At 41.3% G+C, this 17,683-nt stretch overlaps 2 protein-coding genes across 7 annotated transcripts in view; both read left to right on the forward strand.

The window, feature by feature from the left end:
* SNCAIP (synuclein alpha interacting protein) overlaps window positions 1–17,683 on the forward strand; it is a 142,674-nt gene that overhangs the window by 60,658 nt on the left and 64,333 nt on the right. For all 6 annotated transcript variants that reach the window (XM_032476580.1, XM_032476581.1, XM_032476582.1 and 3 more), the window contains one exon: window positions 12,558–12,660. In XM_032476580.1, the coding sequence (XP_032332471.1) occupies window positions 12,604–12,660 (57 nt within the window). In that variant the 5' untranslated portion in view covers window positions 12,558–12,603. The remainder of the gene's footprint in view (window positions 1–12,557; window positions 12,661–17,683) is intronic.
* On the forward strand, window positions 541–1,871 carry LOC116662677. Its single transcript, XM_032476584.1, has one exon. The coding sequence runs from the start codon at window positions 825–827 to the stop codon at window positions 1,824–1,826; it is 1,002 nt and encodes a 333-aa protein (XP_032332475.1). The 5' UTR covers window positions 541–824; the 3' UTR covers window positions 1,827–1,871.

The following is a 17,683-nucleotide window of genomic DNA, read 5'->3' on the forward strand; positions in this document are numbered from 1 at the left end:
GGGGGTGGAAGGGAGGGGTAGGGAGTATCTCCCTAATGACATCCCAGTTGTCAGACTGTGTTTTTAACCAGGAAGTTAGAGATTTGGTCATGGACATAATGCCCATGTTTATAAAAATGTCTTCCTCCTTTCCCTTTTCCTTTTCTTCCTTCCTTCCTCCCTCCCTCTCTTCTTTATTCCCTCCCCTATGGCCGCAGAAATATTTTCTACCATCTCTTTTGTAATCCCAACAACCCCAAGAGATCATCAGAACAGGTAACAGTATTCCTGCTTTGCAAAAACAGTAGAGAGATTAGAAAACTGCTCTACTTCATAAACCTCTATCATGTTATTAATGTCATTGGTAATATGTCATTTTGTTGTTTGGAAATCCTCATTGTTGTTCAGACCCTCTCGCTTTAATTTTTTTCATGAGTGGAGAGGGTCATTTCAACCTCTGACCACGTGTCCTTTGCTGTCACAAATTTAATTTTATTCTCTCGCTCATGACTGTGGAAAATTGTATCACGCTGCATCTAGGAAATTACATTACAGTGCTATAAATACATTTCTGAGAACTCTTAATTAAGTGATGATACCTAGGACTTTCTCATTATAGTTAAGTCTCAAGAGGTGATAAAGCAGAACCCTTTTGAGAAGCTGTTTTGTTTTCAGCAGCTCAGCACTCGAGCAAGCAGAATTCTGTTATAGACCATCTCTGACCTGTTATGATGACACCAGTTGATGATTGTGTCAACATAGTGGATTAGGAAAACCCAGGTTTTCTTTGCTAAAGACTTCATAAAAGTTTTCCAAATGCCTGATGACTCAAAGTGAAGCAGACGATGCTTGAGCTCACGGACTTGCCGTTTATCATGAAGCCATCCGCGGATGTTCTTGAGATCATCGCTTGCACCCCTCTAATCCTTGTGAGCTTTGTTGGAAACATTTGTTTATTTTACTCTACAAGGAAATGTATCACTGGGCGTTTACAGACATCCTTTCTTCTAATTTTCAATCTTGGATTCGTCCACCTCATTAAAAACTCGGTGGTGAATGTCATGAAAATTGTTTATTCTTCTGGTTTCATGTTGGATTCGGCCGGCTGCAAAGTTCTGTACTTCACAGAGGCCCTGACGACGTCCCTGGCCATCTGGTTCATGTTACACTTTGCATTGCTCTACCTCCGGAAGCTCTACCAGACTGTCCACCCCTTGAGTGAGACTCCAAACCCGGACTGTCAGGAGCATCCCTTGAAGGTGGTTTCTGCACTTTGGGTGGCTGGAGTGGCAGTGTACATCCCTGTATTACTTTATACTAGAAAATCTGAATACCTGCGTGCAGGAAATGATACAGACCCCTTGTCTACTAACAGGATTCACATAGACTGCCTAATTGACTTTGGAAACAAGCAAGTAGAGTTTTACTATGGGAAAATATTTTTAGTTCTGATTGATATTCTTCCTTTAGCCATCTTAGTCTTTGTCTGTTTCTGGATGTCTTTTCTCCTTTTGGAAAGAAAGAAGATGACATATGGTGACATCTGGATTGGAGATGATGATTCAGAAACTGAAATCCTTAGAGGAGCCAAGTTCAGTATTTTATTAATGTGGCTGATCACTCCACTCTGGATTTCTCACTTTATCTTAGTCTATTTCTTGAAGGACTTGGCAGCCTGTGTCTTTTTTCCAGCTGTTCTCACAGCCCTCTCTTCAGGCTTCTCTGCTCTCAGTCCTTTTCTGCTTATGCTGGTAAATTACAAAATGAAGTTGGTGTCCTTCTGTGGTGCCCAAGAGAAAAAACCCACACCACAGCCTGCAAACGGTATTGTTTCTCCATACGCTTAATGACAAAAAAAAAAAAAAAAAAAAGAAAACCACAACTCTTAATCTTGAGGAAACAGACTATGCCACTGCCACTGGGAGGTGCCCCTGAAGTGCCCATAGCTCTCATCAACAGATAGTTTCTGAAAGAGGGACTAGAAGATTGACTCCTCCCCCAGAAAGACTTCTGAGGGAAACTGTACGAGAGGAAGATACATGAACACGAAGTTATCATAAGTTGAAGACAAACAGTCATCTCAACATTTGTTATTTTGGACAATATCACAGTTTTTAGTGTAGAAGTTCTCAAATGATTCAACAGCCATCGCAGTCTCAAAATGAATTCAACATAAAAAACAATATATTAAGTATTTACTCTGTGTAAGGTATTGTGTTTAAAAAAAAAAAAAACAGCAGATTGTGGAGACTGAGGATTACACTTCCTAGCTGAATTCCTAAAGGTATTTAACAGTAATCTTGTGTTTTCATCTTGAAATGCTTTGACACATATTGGCAATGCATTAGTTAAGTATGCAATGTTCAGTTTTTGCACCATTAATCAGGGTACCTCATCTGAGCTAGAAGCAGATTTTGTACATTTACCTTCCTCTAAGTATCTTTAGTAAATGAGGGCTAGATAAAAGCATTGGATTAAAGAATTAGTGCTGGCTGAATCACACTCTCTGTGTATGTACAGATGTGCAAATATTTGGTTCCTACAGACATTTAGCTCACTATCCTTACTTAATCACCTAAATATCAAACTATACTCCTCTTCAGAAAAAAAAGGAATATTTATTTTACAGAGAGTTTGTTTCCTCTTTTGGTTATTAAATTGGTAAATTTTAATTGGTAGAATTGATAAAATATTCATAATAATCTGTTCTGAATTTGAGTTTAATAAAAATAAGCACATTATAATTATAATTTAAAATACATGACTAGGATTTTATTTTTTACAGTTAGTCAATGTAGCCATTTGGACTGCTTCAGATTCAATGAGTAATAATTTTAAATATCTTATGATGCATACATGATGTGTAAGCATTGAATTTTAAGCTAATTCTTATTCAATTCTTACATTTTTAATTTTCCTTTTTTATTGGTAGACATGGGATTTATTATACCATAGTTCTAGTGAATGCATATCCCTAACTCGAGATTCTTGATCTGAAAAAGCCTCTAAAATTATAAACCTGGATCTCATTAACAGGAGGAACTTAGAACATCTTTGTTGCCATGAAGTGCTACAGAGAAAGGAAATTTTAAAGTAACCAAGGCCCAAATTTTGTAAGGTTTGGTAGGCCAACGTCTGTCCCTTGTATAGTGTGGGAATTAAAGTACACACACACACACACGCACACACACACACACACACGCATAGACTTAAGACCTTCTGAGGTTTCTGGGTGGTCTTCATGGGAAATGCTTATTGGAGTCAACTGAGGAAGTTTAATCAGAAGGGCACTAGGCATGGATCCTGTATAATGAAGTTAACATCTGTGGAGATGGGGGATGTGGGGAAGAGATCACCATCTTTTAATTAAGTGCAGATGTAGCCAGGGCTGGGACCAGCCGTTGGTCTTAGGTGGTAGTTCTCAAATGTGTTTCTGGGACCAGCAGAATCAAGCATCACCTGGGAACTTGATAGAAATGTAAATTCTCAGGCCCCAACCCAGACCTACTGAACCAGAAACTCTTGGGGTTGGACCCAGCAATTTGTTTTAATAAACCTTCTGGTTGATTCTCATGCAGGCTAAACTTTGAGAACCGGCGGTCTAGGGTTACTCAGAAGTTTATAGTTCTCACACACTATGAGTGGTAGGAGAACGAAGCCGAGATAACTGACTCCTGACGTACTCTTTGATGCTCTCATACACAGTGCTGTTATGTCTACTTCTCTCTAAAATGGGGATCAGGATTATCATCTGTGTTCTATACATTCTCAATAATAATTGCCAAACAAATCCACTGTAGAAATCAAGCAGTCTTTGCAAAATCAAGAGTAAAGCATGACTTCAGGTGTGCCAAAAATTTGGAAGTTGGATTTGGATAGTTTCCTGTACATAACTGAGTAAGGGATCCAGTTCCTGAATTATTCCAAAGTTCCTTTCCAGAAGCCGGTACAAGACATGGTTGGCCTACGCCCAGGCTCAACTTCCCAGTGCTGGAAATGTTTCCTTTTTCTTCCCAGAAATTTTCTTTTTGTTTGGGCCTCATTAGGTCATAGTTTTGTCCTTGTGGAACTGATAAGTTTTCATCGTCAACAGAGAGTAAATCATATTCTCACTGAATGAACAACATTCCAGTTCTCTTTTAAAAATTATTTTCACTTTAAGTCTCTTGCTCTCTCTCTCTCTTTTCCTCTCCCTTAGCCTCCATATTTCATTCACATTCCCGGTGGGATCAGGCTGGCAGATGAAATAGGAAAAGGGCAGTTCAACAAAGGTTGTCATGGTAGCACCTTGGAGAGGGATCAGAGTTGGTCAGGACTGTCTTGAGGTCCTTGTTTGGGACTGTACACAGTCTCCTAGTTAGAAGGTTGTGTGTTTCTCCTTTTCAATGCAGGATTCTCATCTTTCTCCCTCAGAGGATCCCTCCAAATCTCTAAATGAACAGTTTCTTGCTAGGGTGGTTGTGATCTTATCAAGGAGCCCATTCCATTTAAGTCCATTCCAAATGTCATTATTAGGAAGTTTTTGCTGACACTGGCATCCCTGAAACTTTCTTCAAGAGCTACCCTTGAAGGCAAATCCTCCTTTTACCTAATGGCTGTTCAGATTCGTAGAGAGAGAGGAGTGCTTTTTCTCTTCTCCAAGGTAGATACTTCCTTAGCTATGCCACTGAGACAGAGTTTTCCAACCACTGGCTGTCTTGATTTCCTTGCCCTGTCTTGGTGTGCTCCAGTTTGCCTGTGGCTTTCTCAAGGAGTGGCTTCCAGAACTGAACACAGGGCTTAAAAACAAAGGTCCTTTCTGGAGAAAGTTCTAGTAGAAGTTAATTCATTCTCAGTATTATATTTTAGAACTAATGACATTACCTCTAAATCATTTGCAAGAATTTTAAACTACAAGCTAGGGCTCAAACGATAAAAAGACTGTATTGTAAATCAACTATACTTAATTTAAAAAAAAAGCTACAAAAAGACCTTTGTAGGGATTTCTCAGAACAATCCTGATCTCTAGAATAAGGTTCTCTAGTACAGTGGTATTTTACTTGCCTTTTTAACAAGACATAAAGCAGGATGGTCATAATCAAATTTTCTTTGAAGGTGAAGATAAAATATTAAACCAACTGGCTATGGTATACAATGCATTTATAGGCCACTTCAGGGATGTCTGTTGGTAAGATATATTAGGTACACAAAGGCCTATATACATTTTTCTTTAATGATGATAATCATGCCTACTTATTATATGCCTGTTTATTTTTATTGAAGTATAATCAATTTACAATGTGTCAGTTTCTTGTGTACAGCGTACTAGTTCAGTCATGCATATACATAACATACATTCATTTTCATACTCTTTTTCATTTCATTCTTTTTCATTTCATTCTCAGCAAGATACTGAATATAGTGTATACTATACAGTATATACTTGTTGTTTATCTATTTTATATGTAGTAGTTGGTATCTGCAAATGTCGAACTCCCAATTTATCCCTTCCTATCCCCTTCCCCCCAAGTAACCATAAGTTTGTTTTCTATGTCTGTGAGTCTGTTTCTGTTTTGTAAATAAGTTCATTTGTCTTTTTTTTCAGATTCCACATATAAGTGATATCATATGATATTTGTCTTTCTCTTTCTGGCTTACTTCACTTAGACTGACAATCTCGAGGTCCGTCCATGTTGCTGCAAATGGCAGTATTTTATTCTTTTTTATGGTTGAATAGTATTCCATTGTATAAATATACCACAACTTCTTTATCCAATCATCATTGATGGACATTAAGGTTGTTCCCATGTCTTTGGCTGTTGTAAATAGTGCTGCTGTGAACACTGGGGTGGATATATCTCTTCGAAGTAAAGTTCCCTTCAGATATGTGCCCAGGAGTGGGATTGCTGGATCATATACCATTCTATTGAGACTCTGCTGGAGAGAGGAAAGAGCAATTTGTTTGGAGTTGTACTTCTTGGACACCCAAAGGGATACAGTTCAGGGCTGAAGATATATTCAGAATTCTGACCTAGATGGTTCAAAGAGCTGCCCGTGCTTCTGAACAGTCCAGGGGGCAAATCAGAAGAGCTCTGGACTTATTATTGGGAAGTGGTTTGTCTGAGCTGGCTTTGCACCTGTTTAGTAGTACATAACATTGGCCAAAACATTCCTGAGTTTTACCATCAGTAAAATAGGAAGAATGTGATTGCAAATTGCAATACACACCCTCTGCCTCCTTCACAGAGTTGTCATAAATAAACTCAGATAAAAAGTATTGGGGGTGATTTGAAAAAAATAAAATGTTTGATACAGGTGAGGTGTTACTTGACCACTGCAGTTCTGGCAAGCTGAAATAAGGGAGAAAAGCAAACTTATCATCAGAAGCTCTGTCTGTGTGTCAGGCAGTTACAGAACCTCTCTGAGCTTTGGTCTCCTTATTTCCACCAAGGAGATTGTAAAGATATTTGTCTCCCATGGTCTTTGTGAAACGTAAGTGACAGAGTATATGTAAAAGTTCCCAGACATTGCCCCTGGTGTGAAGTTTTGCTTCACAAATGTTTGTGAGCCTTCAAGCAGGAAACACAGCTCTCCTCCCCCAGAGCTAGAGCAGACTCAATATATTACATTGAAGTCCATTTGATAGCAAATACTCATTTGTACTTTATCCAAACCTGCCAGAAAATTCAGTATTCCAGCATATGCTCTGTTTACACTCTGGCTTTGAAAATACTCTCCTGACCACTGTGCTTCCCAGCCCACCCTGGCCATTACCCTTCAAGACCCCTTTTTTGAAGCAGAAACAGCAATAGGTGTTAATGTTACCCATCTTCCAGGAAACTCTGCTCCAGGATTCTCCCCTCCAGGCCTGTGCCCATGCTCTAACACTTCCTAGAACACTTCCTCCTGCTCCTGTAAGTCCCTCACCATTTGTACCCTCACCTGCATCTCCAAGGTCTGGGTTAGGTGTCCCAGGCACCTATGTGTTTGCTCGTCTCAGCAAGGACCACAGTGTATCGTAATAGCTTGTCTTCTTGTCTGTTTCCCCTGGTGCTGTATGCCCCATACTGGCCTAGAGAGTAGCATCAGTCTTAGCCAGCATGTACACGTGGGAATATTCCATAAATGAAGAAGGGGTTGAAATCTACACAGCCTGTGCTTCCCCCTTTCTGCTCATGGGTACCTCTTGGCTCTTCTTCAGTTACCTCTTTCCAGTAGAAATTTCTTGCCTCTATCATTTTTCTGCCTTAAGACTAGGCATTTAGTGACTGCCATGCTGCTGGCCGCTGTTGAATCAAAGAGTGAAAGAAACCGAATCCAGCATTTGGAATGAGCTGCTTCCTTGCCAGCCAAGCTCCTGAGCCAACTGGGGACATTTCATATATTCCAATTTTTTCCACCCAAGCCTTCCAGGACTTAGAGCTTTTTTTGAGCTCTCGCTTTATGAAAGAAAGAAAGTTCAGTATCGATGTAAGGCTTTCAAACTGAGAGTATATCCCAGTACAAATCTGCCCCTGTGTGTGTGTGTGCGCGCGTGTGCGTGAGCACGCGTGCATGTGTGTGTGGAAGAATGTAGGCAGCTGCTGTGTTTTCCCAAGTATCAGAGAATTAAAGAGTAAAGAAAGAAGTTGTAATGCAGATCAACTGAGGTTACCTCATCACCGAATGTACCCTGTTCATTTATTTTGACAGGCCCAACTTACTTTTTAATTACCAGGCCTCATAGTACACTGGTAAATGTAGCAATAGTGACTTTGGCAGAAAAGGAGAAATCCACGTAACATGAGCCTCCAGAATGAGTCCATGCTGACTCCTTATAAAGCAGAGTGAGGCAATTCATTTGAAGAAGAATTTCAGTAGAGCAATTTATGTGATATGTGATTGTAGTCACAAATCAGTGAGCCTTTCATGAGCCAAGCACACCAGAATGTGTACTTTAAACGAGGGTACTTTCTCAAAGAAATTTTGTTGGCCACTCCAAGCCATTACCCAACAGATTTTTGTAAGTCTTCCTGTGGAATTCTTTTCAGAGTCAGTTTTCAAGTCACTCTGCAAAAACTGTAAAATGTCACCTGAAAATCATACTAAAGGGAGGAGGCTATTTTTTAAACGGATGCCTATTTTGTATTATTCAATTGGACTCCTGGCTACTTGGAGCTCTTTCCTAAATTGAATCTTCTCTGAAGGAAGCAGTTGGGGCCATCACTGAGGTCACCCAGGAGAAGGTGACATAGTGTTGATAGACCCATTAGGGCCATGAGCCCCTGCTGAACATTTTAATAGGCACTGGAGGGACTTCTGTTCTTGGCAGTTCATCAAAACTCTGTGAGAGCAGGAAAATACCGACAGATATTGTGTACCGTTGATGCTCGTTACTTCTTTGTTCTTTTCCTCCTCTAGCTGGCATCAGTCCAGAGTTTGGGTAAAGTTTCTCCTGGTGCCTAGGACACATCAGAAGAAGGGGTGCAGTGTGTTACCAATAGCTTCTCCATAGCATGAGGGTCCCTGTTACCTGCCCTGTGTCCCCGCATTCTACTATTTGTATTCTTTCCCTCCCTATAATCTTTCCTACCCAAATTAGCAGAACTAAGCCATTGGAAATTGTTTCCTTTACCTTTTTCTCTGCTCTCCACCCCCCCCCACCCCCTGCCCAATGTCTATCTTCGCCTTTCCCCACCTTAAAAAAGATTAAAGACACAACCTACCTGCCTCAGTGAATAACAAATTAAAAATTGCCAGTGTCAGTGAAGAGAAATTCAAAGCCCAACTGAGCTTGGAATGGAATGATTTCAATCAGCCAACAGTACTTGAGTTACAAAACAGAGCTTGTAAGAGGTGTGCCAAGGGGAGGGGGTGACAATACAGAAGAAAGCCCTCGGAGAATCTGGGACAAGCACTACAGCTTGTAGAATCGGGGCTGATGGGGTGAGGGTGCAGGACACATTTATAGACGACTGGGCTCTGAGATCCCAGAGGGGCCCATGGCCAACTATGATGTATAGAAGTACAAATCTCATGGAAAGAGTTTTAAGCTGGACTGCCCTTTCTGAGGAAGCTGACAAATATTTTTCACTGAGGTGTAAACCCACTCTCATCGGCCTTGAGCAGGTTTGGCCCTCTTAGGCCTAAGCTGCAATCCGGCCATGTGGAGGGTGGTGTCGGTCTTTTTCTGGGCTTGTTCTTGGCACAGCCTCTGCCCTTCCCCTCTTGTCACAATGGTGGAGTGGCACCGTGTGGGTTCACAATGCCAGTGACAACAAGGCAAGAATGTCTCCTTCCTCCAGTTGTAAAGTGAAAGAAACGTAATCCCCGTCTCGTAGCATGTTATGGGGTTTGCGAAGGTTCTCTTTTTCTAATACTAAGAGATAAAATGGGGGCTCTGGAAAAGCACACATTGAAACATGCTGGTAGTTTATTTGTAAGAAGTTGTGTTTTGCTGCTGTTTTGGTATGAGAATTTAAAACAGTCGTAAACTACAAATTCAATGCTGAAATACAAATGAAGTTAGTATCGTTTGGCAGGAGGTACAAGTAAGAGCGGGGAGAAGATGGCACTTAATGTTTAATACTGAATTCCTTTGAAGGGTGGAAGATTCAGATGCCCCCAAGGCCAGGCAGGGCGTGTCAATGAGGAGAGCAGATGGGGGTACTGGGGGTCTGGGGCACATACCCCATAGGGCCTCTCCAGACAGGTAGTTTGAGACAACTGTTACCATGGAGAATGCAGGCCTGTGCTGCCCAAGCTTCAGATATTTTTTAAAGTGAAGCCAGAATCCACAGTGTTATGTGAAATCACCAAAAGTCTACAAGTTGGCAAAAGATTCAAATTTTGGCAAACCCCGCTAGGGCCAAGCGCATCGCATCTGTGGACCAGAGTTGGCTCATGGGCCTCTGGTGTGTGCCCTTGGTCGGTGTGCATTCTGTCAGAGCCAGAGCGACAGCCACAAAGGCGAGCTCGCCGGTTTCCACTGGGGGCTGGTGTGTGGGGTGGGATGGTGCCTGGAGAGCACAGGAGAAAAGCACACCCCTCCCAGCTCAGTTTCCTTATCATGGTGGCTTATGTACAGCAGCTGCTGTAAACCTGACCTCGTCCCTTCCATCACGTCCCTAAGTCCTCAGAAGAAAGTGCTAGAGGGTGCCTGCCACGTGCTCAGTGGAAGGGCAGGGGGGAAGGAAGCAGCAATGTAACGATCATTGGGACAACTGTGGTCTCAGCTGAAAAGAAGCAATTAATGTTGGGCATGTGGCCAAGACTGGTGAACCACAGGGATTTCTGCACATTGTAAATGAGTTTGTAATACTTTCACAGTGGCACCTTGAAAGAAAGAAGCATGGAAACCAAACCAAAGGAATTGTGTCGTGGATAGAATAAGGCATATCAAAGGGGATGGCTGTGTTTGGGGATCCATTGGGAAGTAAAGGAGAGACCTGTACACCTGGGACCCCTTAGTCTGAGGCTGGACCACTTATCCAACCCACTGAGATAAATCTGGCCTTCCTATAATGAGCTGAAACAGTTGTAACTCTTGTGTTCTGGCCTATAGAATAAAGAATCTCACTGCCAACCTCTAAGTCCAAATATAAAGATTTTCTGTTTTCATGTCATAATTTATATTATCCACTGGACATGTTCCATTAGAATGGCTATGCTCAAATGGAAATTGTTCTTCATATTGTCAAGAACCCTTCAAACAGGGGCTCAATGATTATTTGTTAATTTGTTTAGTTAAAACGTGTTCATTTTCCCTTTCACACTTAGTTTTGTATTTCCATATATTTAGAGATCCACTCAGTCTCCAGCTTTGATGCATGCTTTTCTGCTTCATCTACTCATGTTTCCATGTTTCTGCTATTATGTTTGTACCCCATCCTGACACCCAGAATTATCTTTGTGTTAACCAAAGCCTTGGGAATAGAGTCTGTAAATCAACAGTTCATTGTAGAGCACAGATTTAACGAAAAGAAATTGGACTGGAAGAAAATGTGTTACTTGACAAGCTGGAATCTAAGGTCTGGATTGTCTCAGAATCCACCAGAATGGAAGAGAAAGTTATTTTGAGTAATTTGCAAGTATGAGTGTGCATGTTTTTCTCTGAGAAGCTTTGTGAGAATTAGAAGAAAAGTGATGTATTTTTGTGCCAAGCACTTTGCTTAAGACCCTATTTTTAGATTTCTATAAATAATAAAATTTGATAAAGATATCAGATACAAATTGGTTTTCTTTTCATTTTAAACCTTACTGTGATTTCAGAAAAAACTTTTAATATTTATTCTAAATGGATAATCTCATTTGAACATGGTGGTAGCATCCTAATCCTTTCTTGGGTCAACTCTGTATCCACTATGATTAAAAATATGTAAAAATGAACTGAAGGGAGGACACGCTGAAAATTGAGTCAAGTGATGGGTTTGAGGTGCAGAATGGCAAGTGATTCCCCCCTCCTTTGTTGTAATTATGCTATTTGTGGGGGTTAAAAAAACTCAAAATGATAAATCAATGCCTTCAAGAGTTTTCTTTTAAAGACCAGATATTTTTACATTCTTGATCTTATATTGATAAACTCATTTTCACCAGCCTAGATTTACTTCCACTTTCCAGTAATGCATTCCTTACTCTTCGGCAAGATACCCCTTCATTAGAGATACCAAAGAGGAGAAAATAAATTATTTTAGACACTCAAGTCTGAGTACATGAGACAGTTTTCATAATAAGAAAGACAAGTTACAGGGAATGGACTCCTTTTCGGTATCTGAGAGTTTCCTCTGCGGACAGTAACTGCACACCAAGGCACTGCCAGGAGATCTATATTTCTGTTCTTGTCATCTGTAGGTGCTGCTGCCACCATGGTGGTGATGATGAGTGATAGGAAAATGAACTGGGAGGTGATGTATCTTCCCTGACAGATTTAGAGAATTGCCACAGGCAGCCCCGAGGCAAGTGCTGACTGAGGACATCCTGGCGCCTGTGTTGGGTCAGTCTGGCACTGTCAGGCAAAGCTGTTAGAAGCAGGGGGCAATGCAATAACTCTGGTTTATAGCTGTACTTAGATCTCTTTTTTGGAGGGGTGAACTGGAGGTGGTATTACAAATTTTGAAATACCCATTATTGTCGGTTAGTTGGTATCTGCCTCCTCCTTGTGTTATTACTGTAGAGATCCAGTATTCATTACACCGCACATAGGATCCAAGGATATGCCACACTAACGTTTGAATATGGTTGTCTTAAGATTTCAAGGTTTGCTCCCCATCCATGAAGCCCCTTCTTTCATCCAGGGTGTGGTTAAGTGTTAGATGTGAGCAGGGTCAGGCTTATTATGGATCAGAGGGGAGTAACCTGAGTTACTGCTCTGGCAAAGACAAACAGGCACAAATGAAATAAAGCACAGGACCATGGCTGCTCGCTGGGAGCTTCCTGGGGAGCCTGGAGGAGCTGTGCTTACTGCTTCTGGAAAGCCAGGCTGAGGACATTCGAAGAGAGGAAGTGTGCTCAAAGGCAGCGCTCAATACCTTTCTCATTTTATTTGTCTAAATATAGATGTGATTTTTGGTTCTAAAACAGCTAACCTTTTTGCCTTTGTTTTGTGCTTCTGTCTCGTCCAGGACTTTATAAGTATTTGACCTTACTCAAAATGTGCAAAGAAGAATAATGGAAGCCCCTGAATACCTTGATTTGGATGAAATAGACTTCAGTGATGACATCTCTGTAAGTATTGCTACCTGCAAGCAATGCTTTCAGGTGATTCTGCCTTCCTTTATGTGGGCTGCTTTCTCTATTGTAGTCGGTAGATCCTAAACTCTTCCAACCACGTTTAGAAATTGACAGCATAAATTCTGTTGTGGCAGACAGTATGTAGTCTGGGGGCCTTCTGGACCAAGGAGTGAATCCCACTTCGTTTTCTGTGAGCTGGGGTGAGAACGGCATTTAACCTCACTGGGCCTCCCCTTCCTCATCTGTTTCATTGTTGTCAAAGTTATTCATTGAGTAAATTGATAAAGTACCTGCATCTAGTGGGTACTTGGATAAATTTATTTATGCACATCATTCACCCTATCAATGTTAATCCCTTTTATATGACTGGCTGTGTCACAGCCAGCACTGTCTAGCATTCCCAAGGATGCAGACTGAAGGTTGGCCAAGTTATTAACTTATGAACCATAAGAGGTCCCCAGCTTTGATACATGTTTTTCTACTTCATCTCTTCATGTTTCCATGTTTCTGGCGATACTGTGTTTGTCTGTACTGCATCCTGACACCCAGAGTCGTCTTGGTGTTCACCAAAGCCTTGGGAATCGTGTCTGTAAATCAGCAGTGTTCCAGTCACTGGAGATATCAGAACACACGTTGGACACTGGTTGGGAATATTGAGGAAGAGTAATGCGATGCTAAAAATGGGACCAGGTGACCTCTGAGGCCCTGCTTTATTTTATCCTGTAACGCTGTGGGCTGATGAGCTCCTGAGTTCTCAGGACGTTCACAAACTTCCTGCTGCCTCCAGCTTCACTCATGCTGCTGAGCAGGTCATCTGCCTGCGGCTTGCTTAGAGCTGCATGTGACCGACCCTGGGCTCTGTCATCTGTTCTGCCAGGGGCCACCCGGCAAACACGTCGACCTCTCATAGCCTAGTCCATTTGGGCTGACTCTTGGAGTATGTGATGAGAAGGTTGCTGTTCCTGAAACCAGCTATGTAACTTCCCTTCCCAGGACCTCCAAAGGCACAATTTCTGACCTTACTTTCCATTGCTTTCTCAGTTTTTGGTCACCACTGGCAACTGTCCCAAAAGTATAAGGTCTAACATGCCTCTGGCAGCTGTGTTATTTATCTACTCCTTATCTTGAAGTACAGTATGCATACTGTATGCAAGAACTGGATTTCTGGGGTGGATCTGAGGAATCACCTGTTTGATACAACCATGGGTGAATCTTCTTCTCTTCCCCTTGTGAATTCTGCTATTCCCTATTTCAGCTTCCAGACAATTTTTATTAGTCCTCATTAAGACCAATGTGAAGTGAGGCTATCTCGCCCTCTCTCTCTCCCTTTTTAAATCACTGTGCTTGACTTAAACATGGATCAGAGCATGGTTCTTTTATAACCAGCCCTCTCCAGGTATTTTGAGCTGGGTGGGGAAAAACAAGGAAAGTGAATGATGATGTGGGAGGTGGGGTGGGGTGGAAGGTGTTTCAGAAAGGGACACCTGTAACGATCAGCAATTTGGGGTAGCTCTCTGAGCCTTGATAACAAAATTGTATTTTAAGAGCATGGGTTTTGAAGGCACCAGTCTGGGCTCCAGCCTCGTTCTGACCTTTGCTGGCTGCAACCCAGTCACTTCGCCTCTCTGAGATACCCACCTAGTTTTTAAGGTTGTTTTGAGGATTGAGTGAAATAATAATATATGGGAAGCACTTATCTTGGCACACAGTAAGTTGCTTTTTAAAATGGTAGCTTTGTTATTATTTCAATGAATACTACAATAATATTTATATGACCAGTGGTGAAGAAAGAACTCAAGGGAAAAGACCAGGCATCATGTCAAGACTTAAAAAAAATACAATAGAGCAGTTGTATTTACAGAAGAATCATCTGGCAGCAGCTCATAATTTTGATGAATTAGGAATCTCCACTTGAAAGATAATAGAGTATGTTAAGCAATAACTGAAGCTGCTTCACACATTAGGATGCAGGATTATGCAACAGTTGAGCTTCTAGAACCCAACCACTCTGAAACATAAATAAAGATCTCCATCTATAGTTGTGTAACTGCACTCAAACTTTCCCCTCTTTCAGTATATTCCTATTGTTTGGCTCTTTAACCTGCATTTAAAGTGAAATCGGAAGGGAAGAAATGAAGTCACATAGATTTGTTAAAATAATAGTGATGTTAACATTGATTAAGCACTTCCCAAGGGATAGGCATTGTCTTGTTTAATTCTCACAGCAGTCCTGTGAAAAAGGGACTCTTATTAGCTTCATTTCACAGGTGAGGAAACTGAGGTGTGGAGATGTTGCATAAATCTCCCAGGTCACCCAGCTAGTTAGGACCACTGTCTCCAGAATATCCACTGTTGGCCTCAGTTCTTGGGTCGGCTTTACCCATACCACTGGGGAGCATTTGGCAGCACCTGGAGACACTTCTGATTGTCATCACTGAGGAGGTACTACTAGTCTCTGATAGGTGGAGACCAAGCATGCATCTCAGCATCCTGCAGTGCACAGGAAAATCCCCTGCCACAAGGAGTTTTCTGACCTAAAATGAGGATGACCAACCCTGGTCTATTTAGATCCATTTAAAACTAAAGAAGCTTTGCTTTAACTAATAATCTCTGTAACATGGTAGATTATTTTATAATAGTTCATCTGATCCAGGTTCAAGACCTTAAATGTGCCAGAGTCTTATTGTGCTTATGTTATGACTTCATGGGGAGAGCAGTAGAGACGACCTCTAAAATAGTGAAATGATTGTTCTCGGTGTGCTTAGGTAACCCAGGAGCAATAAATTCACAACTGCTCTAAGGGCTACGTGGAGACAATTCAGATGCTAACATTGGGGGGAACAACCCACAAAGATGTGTTCAACTTGCTAATTCACTGGCATAACAAGCAATGTAGTCTGCTATAAACGTGCCTATACTGTTAGGATTCTGTGAACCTCCTTTTCTGGCAGCTCTTAGGCTTTCCTAGTTTAGTGGCAGGAAGGGGAAAGGAAAATGCACAATACTTTTGAAAAAGATGTTTACAAAAAAGATGCCGTGTTTAAAACTCCCCTTCTTACCCTCCAACCATCGCCCTTTTACGTATTATAGGGTTTCTGTTTCATGATTTTCCCCTCTGGTTGTGAGCCTGGTTCTTGTTTTAATTAAAACACAAGCTGTATATTGGTACCGAAAAACAGCTAGCAGTTTTTTGCCTTTACCTAATGAGACAAAACACAGAAGGCAATCAAGTTATTTTGAAGTTTCCCAGACTCAAAAATAATGCTCCTCTTTTGCAAAATGCAGAGTTTAAACTATACATTCTTGTAACCCTGCCATCCATCTCAAAGGGCAGAACGTTGTGCAATAACTGCAGAATTGTGAGGGAGAGATGACGACACGCATAAACACAGGGGTTCAAAGTAGGGCTTCACTGTCACGGCAGATGTGTCTGTGGATTTCCTTCTTTATTCCTATGGAAGCCAGATCTCTCTGTCTTAAAGAAGAAAAATGCTCTGGAATATTATTTTACCATAGGGTTCTTAGAAGCTGCGATGTAGTAATTGTGTTAAGAGTGGCCAACTTGCTGTTCTCAAAAATAGTATTGTATATAGGACTGAATAAAACAAAGGCCAAACCACGGACCCACCGAAGAGCTTCACTCATGAACCATCATGTGTTGGCTGTGCCCCGTCCCGCACTGAAATCTTTAAATCAGCCACCTTGTTTAAGCCTCTCACCAACTCTGCGAGGCAGGCTCCATTTTCATCCCGTTTGGCAGTTAAAAAAAAACGAGGCTTAGAGAGATAGTATGACTTTCATAAGGTTACAAATAGATAAGGGGTCACGATTTAAATACAGAACTATTTGACTGCATAGTGTAATGCTCTTCTGAGCAACTTGGTTGAGTAGAAGAATCTCTGAACCAGTCATCTCGCCCATGACTGTCCCCAGCTGTAGTAATTGCAAACTGCTTTGTGGAAGTAAGGGAGTTGGTATATAGTGTAAATAAATAAAATAAGATAAACCAAGAGTACTTAAGCAAGTCTCTTAATTTTATTGTATCTCAACTTTCCCATCTGTAAAATGATAATAATCCATCTCTACCTATTGCCCTGGATTTTAAGGAGAATATATGAAAATTTATATATGTATATATGTAAACACACACCCTCATATTTATATACAAACACAAATGCACATTTATGTATATGCACATATGTATACACACACCTACATGTGCATATATACATATACATGGACATGTAAATATACACACACATATGTGCACACACATAAGTAGAATTCAGTGCAATATGCTATTCCTCAGCACAAGAATTGTTACTGCCTTTCTGTATCACCATGACTGCAACTTTCATGAAAGTTGACATTTTTTGTAATTGCATAGCCTATTTTTTGTGCAAGTCAAATGAGATCAAGATAATAAATATCCTTCCACTTTACTCTCCCCTTTGACCCAAGTCCTGCAACCCTGAGTAATAGCACAGAACTATGTGGGTTCATTTTCCTAAGATACTTAAACCACTCTCTGGTAGAAAAATAAATTCTTATGGCAAGTAAATCTCACTCTGAGTGAGTTTTCATATTTTTCCTTCCCACAGACTGGGCATTACTTGCACTAAAATACCTGCTACCCTCTGTTTTGTGTGCACCCCGTTTTACTCAGCTCATCCCACTAACGCTTCCCGGATTTCATTACGTTCTGACCACGAGCCACTTCACAGCAGTGGGAGGGCTTGAGAACGGGCTTGTAGAGCTTATCAGAGGATTCAGGTGCTGAGTTGGGCGGGAAAGAATCCAGCTTGTGTTCCAGTTTTAGGTGCGAGAAAGGCTGGAAAGATATTGAAGGTACAAAGAACCTGTCTTGCCCCTCCTTTCTAGCAAAGAATCCGTCTGAGACCCTATTATACTTTCCTCTGTGCTTCCTAGAATGTGGCCAAGATGTTCAGGTGGGCTCTTATTGCCTCAGTCCCTTCTTCGCTGTCCCCGTCTCTCAGCCCTGCCCTTCTGAGCAATC

This window comes from Camelus ferus, chromosome 3 (genome assembly GCF_009834535.1).
Source record: "Camelus ferus isolate YT-003-E chromosome 3, BCGSAC_Cfer_1.0, whole genome shotgun sequence".
In the NCBI taxonomy this organism is placed as follows: Eukaryota; Metazoa; Chordata; class Mammalia; order Artiodactyla; family Camelidae; genus Camelus; species Camelus ferus.